Raw genomic sequence first — 14,361 nt, 5'->3', positions numbered from 1 at the left:
TTTTTACCCTGCGGTTTGTTGCGTTAGGGTTAGCACATCGCTGTCGTTGTAAGGCTACGGAGAATTGGTTCCTCCCTAGTTTTTCCTAACTCTTCTCGATCTCCCTACTTACTCTCGTTAGGTTATATTGTGCACGCTTGTGTTACATAGATCTTTGTTAGGTGTTGGTGTGCACATCTTCGGTAGATATGATTTCTTCATGTAAATATTTTATGTAAGCGTTGATTCTTAGTAATTTTGTTTGTGACAGTTGGCCAATATCTTAATTTGACGTTGATGTATGCGGCTAGTGTTAAGTTCATTTTCGTTTTTTTCCTTTTGTCTTGGCGTTGATGTTTGCCGTTAAGTCGTTGGATTTGGTTTCGACTTCATTAAATATTTTTCTGAACGTTTTTTTCCTTTTGTCTTGGCGTTGATGTTTGCCGTTAAGTCGTTGGATTTGGTTTCGACTTCATTAAATATTTTTCTGAAAAAAATTCTATATTGCTGGAACCAGGAACCCGGAAAACTGCTCACACCGCACGTTCGCAACTGACGAGTGACGACTGACGAGGACTTGCACGAGTCCACCACTGCCTTTTCGTCTTTCGCCGATCCACCTCGCCTTTCCCCCCCACCCACCTCTCGGTCACTCCCATTCCATGGCGAACGCGGCGGGAGGGCGCGGCGCCGACGACGACGCGTACCTGCAGGAGCTCATCCGCGGATCCGTGCCAGGCCCGTCGTCGTCGCGCCCGCGCGTGGCTCCGCTCACCGACGACGAGATCGGCTGGTTCAGCTGCGGGATCTGCATGGAGACAAGGCTCGTGTTCGACCGGTTCCGCGCCGGCTGCGCGCACGAGTTCTGCATCGAGTGCGTCGTCCACTACATCGAGGGGCGCGTCGCGGACGGCGCGGTGCCCGTGCCCTGCCCGGAGCCCGGGTGCCGCGACGGCGCCATGCACCCGGAGGCGTGCAAGAAGCTGCTCGACATCGACGTCTTCGACGCCTGGTGCGTCGCGCTCTGCGAGCGCGCCGTCGGGCCGGCCCGCGCGCGGTGCCCCTACCGGGGCTGCGGCGAGCTGCTGGTGCTCGACGCCGCCGATGCCGCCGTGACCGAGGCGAGGTGCCCCACCTGCTCGCGCGCGTTCTGCCTGCAGTGCGAGGGGCCGTGGGACGAGCGCCACGGCGGCGAAGGTTGCGTGATGTCCCGGCTCGCCGATGGGCGGAATTGGACGCGCTGCCCGAGCTGCCGCGCCATGATCGACAAGACCGGCGGTTGCAGGCACATAGTGTGCAGGTAATTATCGACTCACTACAGATTCTTCTCGTTTTTGCAAACCTGTGAATCCGTGATCACTGCAACTCTGCTAGTTAGTATTCAGTCTCCGCAGGAGTCGTTTCAGTTAACGAATTGATCAGCATTTTTTTTTCCTTCGTGGAAATTGATCACCTCTATCCGTATGATAAGAGTACATGATGTCCATCTCTTCTTGTGATCTGCAGGTGTGGCACTGCCTTCTGCTACATCTGCGGCTCGGCTTTTTCAGCGAGAGGTTGCAGATGCATTGGGCCACCAGGGGAGGATGCTTACGCTGCCTTAACTCCGGTTAAAGCAGGACCTGAATGCAAAACAGGCGTTTCGATCGGCAAGTGTTGAACCGACCAAGTTAATTATCCATTCTGTGTGACGATTATTGATAAGAAACAGCAATGCTGCAGATTTGCAGCAAGCAATGGATGTCGGAAACAGCTTTGAGAGCTGTAGAGAGTTTCTCTGTGGCATCTCCTATCAGTCTTCTTCAGTGACAATGTAGCCAAGGCATTTCCCTATGAGCACCTTTGCATCCCTCTGTGGGGTGGGGGCAATGTTACCGGAGCTTCTTTTTTTTAATTCTCCGACGCCTCTGCTGGCTTCCGGCCGGCAAACGTAAGTCACTCCGCTCAGGACGTGCAGGATCGTCAGAGCAGTCAGCTTTGCGAAAAACATGACTGTTCGCTTCAGCTTATAAGCCGGCTGAAAAGTTGAAACGGCTGATTTGTTGTGAGAGAAAAACACTATTTGGTGGTCGATAAGCCAGCTGAATAAGCTGAAGCAAACAGACCGCATGTGCCCCCGGGAACAGTTCGAGCAAAGTGCCATGGATCGATGTAATAACTAACGCTGCCACCATTCCGATTCCGAATTCGCCTAGTTTGATCGAGTCCTCGGCGCCCACGCTCGCTCTGAACGCGCCACCACAAACCGGCCGGGGAGCCGCCGCGGCGACGACGAAGGAAAGGAGACGGCGCCCAGATCGGTTCGGCCCGGTCAGCACGGCTGTGGGCCCGAGAGCGTACGGACCCGAACCTATGATTTATGAACTTATTGGCTGATGGGCCAAGAGGAGGCCCAATCACATTTTGTCGAGGCCCAATTACGCGTGAATCAGAAAACTAGCTCCCGATCGGCCGGCGGTCGAGGAGGCCCATTTAGCCCACGTTTAGTTAAGGCCCCCGCAGTTGCCGGCCTGCTACTTGTGCTCGTCGCCAGACGTGGGCCGCGTGCTATCCGATGGACTTGCCGCCGGCTCCGGCTGCCGATCGACTAGCTAGCTCCTGGCCGCCGTCCCTACGCTTCCCTCGCTCACCTCGCGTTGGGTGATGCAGTCGTATATACGTGTCATGACGATTGAGCAGCGCAGGTGCCAATGCAAAAGGCGCTCAGCTAGCTGTGTGCAATGCATAATGGCATGGTACCCAGTAAGCGCGCGGTGCCAATAACAACAAGTGGCGCAAGTTGGTCCTTGACCTCGTACATATGTGGGAGCCGGAAAGTAAACTTGGGTATGTTTGGATACCCTATGTTAAAGTTTAACAAGTGTTAAAGTTTTAACACTCACAAATGGAGTGCTAAAGTTTAACACATTTGGGTGTTTTGATGGTGTGTTAAACTTTAACACTTTTGGTGAGAAATGACTCCATTGCCCCTTCTCTCTCCTCCCTCTCTCCGTCGGCCATAAATGAGGGGGCAATGGTGGGAAAAAATGGAGAGGTGGACCACTTTTAACAAGTTTAACAAATTTTAACCCCCCATGAGGTGTTTATGAAATTGGAGGTGTTAAACTTTAATACATCTCTTTTAACACATGTGTTTGGGAAAACCTCCAATGACCCGCCAATTTAATGGATTTATCTGGTACTTTTGGTGCACATTCTTATAGTACTAGGATGTTGTCCTAGGTATGCAGTAGGATCTTGAAGAGTCGATGGAAATGGAGAGGAAATCCATCAGGTTACTCGATCGCTACACGACAAAAAATGAACCATTTAAGTTAATACAACAAGTAGAGAAAATGCTAAAAAATCTATGAACTAAGTAATATCTAAAAACAAAATACTAAAATATTACTGATGAACAATGTGATATGCCTTGACTCGTGCGATCAAAGATCTTCTAGCTAGCTGTTGCAGGCAGTCCCATCCAGCAATGGCGTCTCTAGTTTAACGGCCTGCGCCGGCGGGCCGCCGGCCACGCTGACGACGTCCTGTCCGTTTAGCTAGGCGCTGGCCGGCCGGTGACGAGCGCAATCTTTCCGATTCCGTCGATCGATCGGTCGAAGAGAGGTTAAAATGATGCACGCACGTGAAGACAAACCAGGTCTCTAGAGACCACAAACCACCACTCCTGCAAATTGCGCACACGAGTTAGCATACGTGTGTCAGAGTGTGAAAAGAGGATTCTACGCATCAAAATACAAACATAAACCTAAGCACGGAAGGTGACAACACACGGTGCTGTCTGCAAGTTGGTGCTTGACCGCGTACATGTGGGTGTAGGTGGACTGTGAAGCTGCAAGGGGCGGATGCAATGCACTAAGCACTGGGTCGGTTGACGACGGTGTTAGAAAAAACCTGCGATGACCGGCCAATTTGATGGATCTAGCTAGGCAGTATCGCACGCATTTGCATTCTTATAATGTATATATCCATTATATATCCTGTGCTAGACAATCATATCCCAGATATATAATCTCAACTTTGAAATAATTGAGAGAGAATCGTCTAGGTGTTTTACTCGCTACATGACAAACCCGGTGACTTATGTGGTACGGTCATGCTAACCCTGGTACTGCCATGTCCGGTGATTCCGATCCACCCCAATGCCAAGTGGCTATTTCTCCTTTTTGCAATCCGGGGGATCACTCATGTCCGAGATGTGCATCAAGAATTCAAGAGAGTACCATTTAGTTGCAATACACGTGCAAGATGCATATCCGCCCGACCCGACCACCATTCTCCACCCATGCATCGCCGCAAGCCGTAACCGTGCGATCAAGCTGGCCGGCGCCCGTACGCGTACAGTACGCCTCCCGCCAGCTCAGCTGTATGTTTCTAGTGAGACGGCCCTACCGTCTGCCTACACATGAGCCGACTACGACGGCGCCCGCCGCCTGCTAGCTAGCCAGGCGCTGCCGATGACGGCTGACAAGAGCAAATTAACTCTCTTGTCGTCGCCCTATCTCCGGGAAATCGCAGCAAACTTGCTGCCCCGATCGATAAACAATGGTGTACAATACCAACCGCTACGTATCTAAGCATGCAGCGCCGATAGATAAACAATGCCGCAAGTTGGTCCTTGACCCACGTACATGTGGGGCAGGGGGCGGGTGCAGTGTACCTAGCTAGGATCGGGTTAGTTGACGAGAAGGTTAAGTAACCTCCAATTTGATGGACTTAATAACTTAATTAGTATATTATATACTATAGCATTACGCATTCTTGTATGTTTGTCTAGCTAATCGGATCCAAGATAATCTCGATGGAAATGGAGAGGTGATCCGCTGGGCCACTCGCTAAACGACAAATAAACACGGTGACTTTTGCAACCAGGTGAGTCTTATTAGCCCTGCTGCTAGTAATAATAACACATTTAAGATCATGTTTGTTTGAGCAAACAGCTTTTCAGTATAAAAAGCTTCGATCGAACCAGTTTCTGACAAGTTGGAAGTTTAGAAAAACTGAGTTTATATGAAATACTGGAAAACTCACTTTTATGAGTTTTTCGTAGCTTTTGAGCTTAGAAAGCTAAACACATATTTTAAAAACTAGTGTTGGTTTTTAACCGGCAGCAGCTTTTAAAAAAATTCAAAAACTGCAGCTCAAACAAACAGAACCCAACCAACAAGACGCGGCCCATTTGGAACGCGGGGTCCGGTAGAATCACTGCGGGAATTTCACGGTTTTCATCGAAACTCCTGTAAACACTACTGCGATGTTCGAAATGGAGTCCTAATAATGCCAGGGCCGAGACCCCCACATCTTTGCCACTGCTTGGTTGTTCTGCTCATGGGACGCCGACCAAAAAGAACAAAAAACTTCTGCAAACTTTCATCAAATTGCTTCTGGCAACCACTACAGCAAAACCATATTATTTCCTCACAACTGAATCTGAATGCATGGCACCCGATGCAAGGGGTCCGTCGTTCGTGCAAGGAAATTAGTGTTTCTTTTGTTTATATATGTCCTCGCTCAGCAAAAGGAAACCTACCAGTTGGCGATATACTGATACCTGAGGGGGATGTGCTTGGGTGGGAGAGGGGAGGTCGAGTTCATTGAACCTGAGGGGAGAGTGGGATCCATGCCAATCAAGTGACCAACCGACCCAGCGATGGAGCGCCGTGTCGTGCCGTCCTTTTCCGCGCGCCAAGTGCTCGATGGCCACATCGCGGCGGCTCATGGCACGGTCGTGTGCTCTAGGCCACGACGTTTTTGTCTCGTCTCCGCCCTGATGATATACCGATCGGCCATCTCAAACAAGTCTGATGTGAAATTTTGGTCTACTTGGCGAGATGACGATCGAGCAAAATATCCGCCCCCAAGTTGTAGATTGCATGCTTATATATTGATTTCAATTCGCGAGGTTCCGGCTCTGAATTTTCAAGGTACCTTGGATACAGCCATTGCGGTCGTTTACAGTCTGACAGGCTTAGCTAGCACGAGCCGGGAAAATACGATATTACCGTCTCAAACATTGGTCTTGTTTAGACAATGAACTTTGCATCTTACATTGTACGAATGTAACCCATCCTGGTCTGCATTCGACTTTTGTTGCTAGCATAGTAGCATGGCAATGGTTCTCGACACAACTTTTTTGTTAGTTGTTCCTTTTGCTTAGCCTTGAATGTGTTAGCATTATTTACATCAATAAAGGTGATGAAATGGATGACAACATGGTGGAAAACCTTGTGACATGACCATCAAAATTATGAATAAAAAAACGTTCACAAAAGTAGGCTTAATTAGAGGCTATTTGCATTATTAGTTTTGCCCATTGGACGATTTCATATATAGTCGAGGATCGAAATTATGAGTGTAAACGTTCACACTTGCCTAGTGATGGTTTCATAGTTGAGTTGTTGAAATTAAAAGTGTGGGCAAGTTGAGCAAGAGGTTCTCCGCGCAAATCATTGCCCTCGACGATCCGAGGTTGGCGCTGAGTTAAACCCTACGAAAGCCCACTTGGGATGGTGGCCAGAGAAAGGTCGGAATCCTTAAACCGCAATGCAGCTAAAAATGAGCAGCCTCTGTCACTGACGCCATGGCAATAATTCCTAGAGGACCACAGCTGACAGCACGAGCAATAGCCACGGGCCCAAGTTGGCCAATTTGCTCCCTAGCTTTCGATTTCAAGTCTGAAGAAATCAGGGATGATGCAGAGCAGCAGACCCCTCCCTGGGGCCTGAATTTCTTGCAGCCTCGTAATACTGGGCACTTGCTCGAAAGGACATCAGTAGGCATGTAAAGTGAAAAGGATATGTTAACAGCTGGTACAAGTGAATAAGACTTTGTTTTTGGTCGTAAAAATCCAAATATTCGACTTTGTTTGTGGCTGTAGACCTCAGTGCCAACCTAGAAAAGCAAAACCAGGCACCAAATCCAGTGTGCAAGTCACAACCTTTCTTAGCTTGGGGTCACAGTCCAGGATACAATTATCTGTACCAGTATCCATCTACCAGCATAAAATGTCCATAAACTATAGCACGTACAGAACCTGCCCAGGTTCAGCTAATGCCTTGACCAGTGGCCCTTAAACAACACCAGCCGGAATCTAACGCATACAGCATACTTATGCATTTATTCCCAGCAAACAGCTGATCGAGTGAGACAAACAAAGCCTGCACATCAACAACCTGCAAAGCTTGATTAGGTCATCTAGATCTTTCTGGATTTCTGGTGCCACAGCCCACATTTTGTCGGCCTTGGCCGGCACCTAACGTTTCCTGAAAAGAATTGTTGCGTAGAAAGCGAAACCAAGTGCTTCCAGACCAAGAGTTGCAATATAAAGCACACCATATATATACCAAGCAGCACGCACATTACAGCACAGCAGACATATGGGGGCATGGTAGTTATTGAATCGGTCTCGAGCTTGCTTCCAATCATAGACGCACCATACAGCAGCATACTATAAACATTGTCATAAGAGTACCACCGGCAGAAGCATATTTTCTTAATCTAGCATATATAACTACGGTACGATCCGCGACGAAACGTAGCGGAGATAACTGCCTCTTCAGCATCACCACAGGCAAGGAACCTGACATGGAAACAAAAATGCAGCTGAGAACTGAGATAGTCCATTGTACAAGAAGTATGTAGGAAAACCAAAAGTAGGCAGTAAGGATGCCTTACATTTTGGCAATAACCATGGCCTCTCAATAAGCACCAGCTGCCATGAGCATCTCATCGAGGCTCCAGAGATCCCCAGTGCTAGCCCCGTCCTGTGGAGCATCATTTTGCAGAAGGCTGTCCATTGATGTGTCCGGGCTGCTCTCAACATAAGACAATGGCAAATAGTTCATCTCAGGATTAAAACCGGACATGTCTTGTGCGAGATTGGGTGCGCCATTTCCCTGAGGCACAGCTAAACCATAGGTGTTCCTCATTCTCTTTGACACTTCACCTTGCAGGCACGCAGGATCGGCATATGCTGGCACAGCATTATTGGGAGCAAAGACTGAAGTGTAATCTGAGGTCATGGTCTCATCGTCCCACCCAAAGTCAGAAGAGCCATATGAGTTACTGCTCTGGTCAGAGAGCATGTTTGATGCAGATCTCTTAGTGGGCACATGAGGTCTAACTGCAGGGAGGAAACTGGCAATCTCAGCTGGCTTCACAGGAGCCTTACTGTCACTGAAGGCAAACATTGCAAACAAATCATTGTCTCCATTGTTCAGATTATTGAAAGCCTCATCAGCACAGGTCTCTGTAGGTGGAGCAAGCTTTGTTGGATTGGCAGTAGTTGGCTTTAGGATTGACTTCTGAGCATCTTGCTCTTCATCAGGAAAATTGACCTTCGCTTTCTTGCCACGGATCTTGCGAGCTTCAGCATCATATGCCCTAGCTGCCTCCTCAGCCGTGTTGTAAGTTCCAAGCCAAACACGGACACCCTTGCTAGGGTCACGGATTTCAGCTGCCCATTTGCCCCATGGACGCTGGCGGATCCCCCTGTACTGATTCTTCCGGTTGCGCTTTGCTGAGGTAGCAGTAGGTTCATCATGTTGAACAGGCTTTGGAGTCATCACATCATCTATATTAAAGATCGCATATCAGTTCATCTAAATAAAACATACGGAATAGGCATGCAAGTTTTGTAAGAACAGAAATAATACTTGTATGACAGATAATAGCAAATACAGAAGAATTACAATAGCTACAGACCCTAGGAATCTATAGACCTAAAAGTTTGAAAGAAAAGTTGCATGCCACGAGCCAGCAGTTTATCAAACATCAAGATAATCTAGCAAGTGATATTGTGAATTTGTGATTGAATCGCCCCAGCAACTAAGAAAAGCGATCCCAATAATTTGACACCTTTCACATCTAGCATGAACAGTTCGTAATCAACACCATAGTACTAGGCTTGTAAGCTAATTTGTTTGTCTGGATAGCTGGACTAGAGAATAGTACTAACTGGTAACAAAGAGGATGAACTAGCACTAATATCCTTTCCTAAAAATCTTAAGAGTAGAGGCAATCCCTAGTACACAAAAAGCCCACAAACATATGCTATCAATAAAGAAAATTTGTTGCACGACAAAAAGCAACAGATAGTAATTTTGTAAAACTATTACAATCAGTCACCTTTGAAGATCCATCGAGATCTTCAAAGACATCAACTTACACTTCAGAATAAAGTTCATGTAAATTTGAATCATTTCAATCCTTCTCTCTTGACTTAACAAAAAAAAAGACATCAAATACTGTAACCCAGTAATTTTTTTCAAAAAAAAAGTTGACAGAAAAAGGGGCTGAACCTGCATCTAAACATCAATAATGAGATAACAATTAACACGGAAGAATTCTGGATTCCAGAACCTATTCCTCACTGAAAATTAACTAGACATAATACTGTCTAGAAAGTGGCTGCAAGATCCCTAATCGGAATAAACCTAATCTCGAGATACCTTTATAAGACAACTACTTGTAAGTTGTAACCATAACTGTACAGTAGATCACTTATGTAAATTGTAAAATCACAAATAAATAAAAGCCTGAAATCTATCTGGTTTGAAACCCGAGTCTAGAAATCGAGATGCACGACAGAGCAAACCACATCAACTACCTTAAGATCTACACTAAATAATTTCTCCATTTGTAGCATATATCATTACAGACATATACTACAAATTGTCCATGCAGATTATTTGACAAAATTTCGTCTAGCCACAGCATGAGTAGCCAAGAGATAAAAACTTCCGTGTTGCAGTTGCAGCTGGTAGCCCTGTTTGGCTGCAGCTCCATGGAACCCCAAGTCACTCCTCCCACAACAACCAGAGGAGATTGGTGAAACAGACCCCGAAAAGAGGCATCTTTCTCTCGCCCGGCCGTCTAAGCAGAGTGTGTTCCAGCACAGAACAAAACAAAACAAAAGGATGTAGCGGCTTTAATGCGGTTCTCACCAGCTGCGGTGGGCGCCGCCTTGGCCGCGGCGGCGAAGGTGAACATCGCCGGCTCCGGCGGGGGGACCTCCTGGACCTCATCGTCGTCGTCGCCGGCGGCGTCCGCGTCGCCGCCGTCCTCGCCGAGGCCGCGGACGAACTCGCGGAAGTCGGCCTCGAAGTCCTGCTCCCCAAGCGCTCCCTTCCTGCTGCCGAGCCCCGGCCACAGCAAGTCGGCCGTGACCCGGCGCGGCTGCTGCTGCTGCTGCTGCTTCTTGGCCGCCGCGGCCGCCGCCCCGGACGGGCGGATGAAGCCGGAGAGGATGGCGCCGCCGCACATCGCCGCCACCGGAGGAACAGACGCCGCCGCAGCGGGGTGGGGGTGGATGGATTATTGGAGGGACGGGACTACGGGAGGGCACGGGCGGCACAGTGACGAGGCTGGGGGAAAAGGAGGGGAGATCTTTGCGGCTTGCTTTGCCCCTCTCGCCGAGTGAGAGATGGAGAGGTGTGGAGGACGGAGTTGGGAAGATGGTAGCTAGCTGGCCACGCTACTTATAATCAGAGGCCACGCTGACGCGCTACCGGACAGTGACATCAAAGAGATAGCTGCGGTGGGGCCCGCTGCCCCGGCTCCCGTGTCCGCCTCGCGTGTGCTGCAGTGCTCCGGCTCGCGGCTCCTCCACTCGTCGCTTCGGCGCAGTCTTTTTATTTCCCCGGTATAAATAAACAATTCTAGTTTACCTCCTGGACCGTAGCAAAAATAAACGACGATGCCTCCTCTTTTACCGTAGCAAAAATCATTTTATATACTATAAAAGAAAAAAAGCCAACTCAGTTCATGTATATGCAACATAGTACTCGCTCCACTGTATCCCAACAACCCAAAGCACTGGATCTACCAGCTAGTTTTAGGTGCACTGGAGTACTTTGTACTAGTAGAAATCTTTTGCCGCATCTGCAAATGATGTGATATATCTGTTCATAATTTAAAAGTTACAGGCAGAGCATTTCTCGGAGACGGTAATTCTGATGGTAAACGTTTGCCAAAAGATGCTTTCAGTTTATTAGCCACAAAACGCTCTGTTCATGTGATGAGGCTCCTCTGGCTTGGGCAATAATGACATGCCAAGCGCGAGTAGCTTGGCTCCGAAGGCGTACGTTGCTTGCGATGGTAAACGTTCGCCAAAAGAGGCTTTTAGATAGTTCAGTCCACAAAACGCTGTTCATGTGACGACTGACGAGGCTCTCTAGCTAGCTTGCATTTGGGCTGGGCAATAGCACGCGCCAAACGCGAGCAGCTAGCTGTGCTTCCATTCCATCCCTCGTTTTGCGCTTGGCTGTGTCCACCCACGCGCATGACTACCATGCCATGATATCTTTGCTCGTTTCGTGCTCGGTTTCTCTCTTTGGGACGTACGGGATTCCCTGGCGGACGTTTCATCAGCGCAGGAGGAAAACCGGGCGGGCGATCGAGATGGCGTGGCAACTGACAGCGAAACCCACGGGCAGAGAGAAGATCGATATATGATCGTGCTGAGAGCCCGAGACTGCGTCCGGTTTGGGAGGCTAGCTCCAAAAGGTGGTTTGGGGTTTCGGAGATCGGAGCGCGGCTGGATCGCGCTCGACGGAGGTGGTTAATGGTTTGGTTTGACGTGTTGGTAACTGCCGCTGGAGCCGAGCGAGCGCGCCGCAGGTCGATCGCCTGGTGATCCGGAGGCTCGAACACGGTCGATCTTGACGTGACAGCGCCTTCTTTCCCTGATCGGATATGATCCTTCTCGATCCGTTCCTCAATTCTGATCGAGTACGTACGTATACACCATCTTTTTCGTCTAACCTTTCCCTAGCTTACGTAGCATTCTGTTCATATATATATGTACCGCCACCAGTACAAACCAAGATGCATTAATTGCATGCTCAGGTCGGCACACTGATGTGTGCTCAGTTGCTCACCCATCTATAGATCGCGCTATACTTGTGAACATCCACAAAGTTGCTTCTGGAAGCCAGGATTCCCGTTCAAATCTGCAAAGGCTCGTCGTCTTCCGAACTGTGTAACAACAACGTACCAGACGCATGCATCCATGGTCAGTCTTTCAGCTGCCCAAGTTCATTGCATAAACAGGAGTTTTCAACTACATGTATGTTTTTTTTTAAAAAAAAAAGCTTCGTATTAAGGAACTACACTCCAATCGATTGACTTTGATTACAATACTAGCTACACGCCTACGCCCCAAACGTACATCTGACTTGGTGTATAGACTTTGCAACACTTGCGCGCACGGATTCAGTTGCAAGCACTTCTCATCTACAGTACACACGCACAACAACTATCTCGCCTCCACTGGCAAATAAACTTCAATATCGCACAAAGTTTCGCCCATCTCTGAGGTTTTGTTCGTTGGACTACACGGACACACATATCAACCATGAGAGAGGGGGGGGTCACAAATTGAAACTAATTAGTTTTTGCAGATCATGTACGCCCCCCACCCACGTTTGCCTTTTCCCAATAAATTTGCAAGTAGTAGGATTTTTTTTAAATGGAAGTAGTAGGAATGAAATGGCAGCGGTTAGCCAACTTGGGTGCACACAATCTCCTTGTCCGCATCCGTGCGTCACCTCAGCTTGGTTTTTGGCGTGGCATGGCAGCTGGGAGCACCGCACAAATCTGTACTTGTTTATGCGTGATCATCAGATATGTCAATCATGTACGTGCATACATTGAATCGAACTAGATGCTCCTCATGTTGACTGTGCAAATTCCATGAAAACAGAAAATGTTAGGGTATAATTATTTCCTTTAGAAATATGTAGTGATATGGAATAAATAAGTACAAGATGAGATATATCTCGAGCCGATCCCCTGATAATGAATTAATGTGGTGGGAGTATAAAATGTGGAGGCCGCCGCGAGCCTGTTTTGACCATAGAGGATAAAAGATAGGACCGAGCTCAATGCAAGTTTAGGGTGCGTTTGGTACCGGGACGGGACGGGACAGGACGGGATGGGACGATCCCAAATTTGATAGTGTTTGGTTCGGAGTCACGAGGGATGGGACGGTCCACAAATGGGAATATGCTGCCAAGATGCGGGATGACCCCGTCCGGCCAAAACGAGCGGATAGGGTCATCCCACTTGGGGCGCCGTCTGCTCCGTCCTTCTCCGTTCGTGAGACTGGCACGGGGGCTTCTTCGTCTCCGGCAGGGCGGGGTCCTCCAGCCGCGCGGCCGGTGCCCAGGGTCGGCGGCGTGGCCTGGGGCGAGCGGGGCGAGCGGCCGGCGGGGCAAGTGGGTCCAGTCGGCGGGGCGAGCGCCCCCGGCGTCGCGGCCGGTGCCCACGGCCAGCGGGGACCTCCGGCGGCGCGTCTTGGGGCGAGCGGGGACCTCCAGCGGCGCGGCCTGGGGCAAGCGGGGGCAGCAGGGAGCTCCGGCGGGGGTGAGCGGGGGCGGTGCGGCCTGGGCGGCAGGGAGCTCCGGCGGGGGCGAGCGGGGGCGGCGCGGCTTGGGGCGGCAGGGAGCTCCGGCGGGGGCGGGAACCGGCTTGCCGGCGGCGAATGGGGAGATGGGTCTGGTTGGAGAAGATAAGGGTGAGGAGAAAAAGAAAAGAAAAGAAGATGACATGTGGGCCCATATATGACATGTGGGTCCCACTAAACACATGCAGCTAATGGTGTTACCCGAGCCATCCGTCACTCGTTTTCAATCCATCGTACCAAACAAAAAATTGGGATGAATTCATCCCTCTCAACCAAACATCAGACGGGATGATCCCATCCCAAAAAATAGAGACGGCACCGTCCCATCCCATCTTGTCTCCAAACCAAACGCACCCTTAGAGTTTCATGAGTATTAAATTTGTTGTCACATCAATAAAATTGTTGACTTGGTAAGGTCATTATGCATGAGGGGGAGTTTCATGAGATAAGTGAGAAATTTCATCCCCATGACGCTCAACTGGCACAGTTACCGAGTTCTTAGTCTTGGTAACTATGCAATAAAACTGTGCACCGAGATCGGCCTAAGAAGCGATAGGATGGATCGATCTGACACGATTTGTTGGTATATGCTGAATAAATAAACTAACATCATCATAAACCGGTTGGGCACATGTGAATCACTGGTGATTCTTACAAGATGAGTGCTGTTGTCTACTTCCTTTGTCACAGAATTAGCTATACGTTTAGATTTTTTTCAAAGTTAAATATTTTTAACTTTAACTACGAATAGATAAATAATCATAGAGACTAATAGCATAAAAATAATGTTAGTAGATTTATCATGAAACCAACTATTATAATATGTAACTTATTTTATTTGAAATAAATTATTTTTGGAGATATTGTTGGTTAAAGTTAAAAATATTTGACTTTTGAAAAAGCTAAATATAACTATATTTTGGAACGAAGGGAGTATGATCTATGAGACTATGTTCCTTTGGCGGGCTGCTAGGCTA

General features: G+C 48.6%; 2 protein-coding genes across 2 annotated transcripts; one reads left to right on the top strand and one right to left on the bottom strand.

Moving 5' to 3' along the window:
* The first annotated feature begins 543 nt into the window (after positions 1-543).
* LOC117843293 (uncharacterized) lies at positions 544-1,873 on the top strand. The gene is made up of 2 exons (XM_072291964.1): positions 544-1,279; positions 1,486-1,873. Exons 1-2 carry the CDS (start codon positions 642-644, stop codon positions 1,637-1,639), a joined length of 792 nt encoding a protein of 263 aa, XP_072148065.1. The 5' UTR covers positions 544-641; the 3' UTR covers positions 1,640-1,873.
* Positions 1,874-7,293: 5,420 nt separating this feature from the next.
* LOC117844919 (ethylene-responsive transcription factor 1) lies at positions 7,294-10,436 on the bottom strand. Its single transcript, XM_034725767.2, has 3 exons — positions 9,924-10,436; positions 7,654-8,551; positions 7,294-7,558 (listed from the first exon to the last, which is right to left on the bottom strand). The coding sequence occupies exons 1-2, from the start codon at positions 10,240-10,242 to the stop codon at positions 7,677-7,679; spliced, it is 1,194 nt and encodes a 397-aa protein (XP_034581658.1). The 5' UTR covers positions 10,243-10,436; the 3' UTR covers positions 7,294-7,558; positions 7,654-7,676.
* Between the last annotated feature and the right edge of the window lie 3,925 nt (positions 10,437-14,361).

This window comes from Setaria viridis, chromosome 2 (genome assembly GCF_005286985.2).
Source record: "Setaria viridis chromosome 2, Setaria_viridis_v4.0, whole genome shotgun sequence".
Lineage (NCBI taxonomy): Eukaryota > Viridiplantae > Streptophyta > Magnoliopsida > Poales > Poaceae > Setaria > Setaria viridis.
The sequence above is the reverse complement of the archived record's forward strand: the minus strand, read 5'-3'. Positions and strand labels throughout refer to the sequence as shown.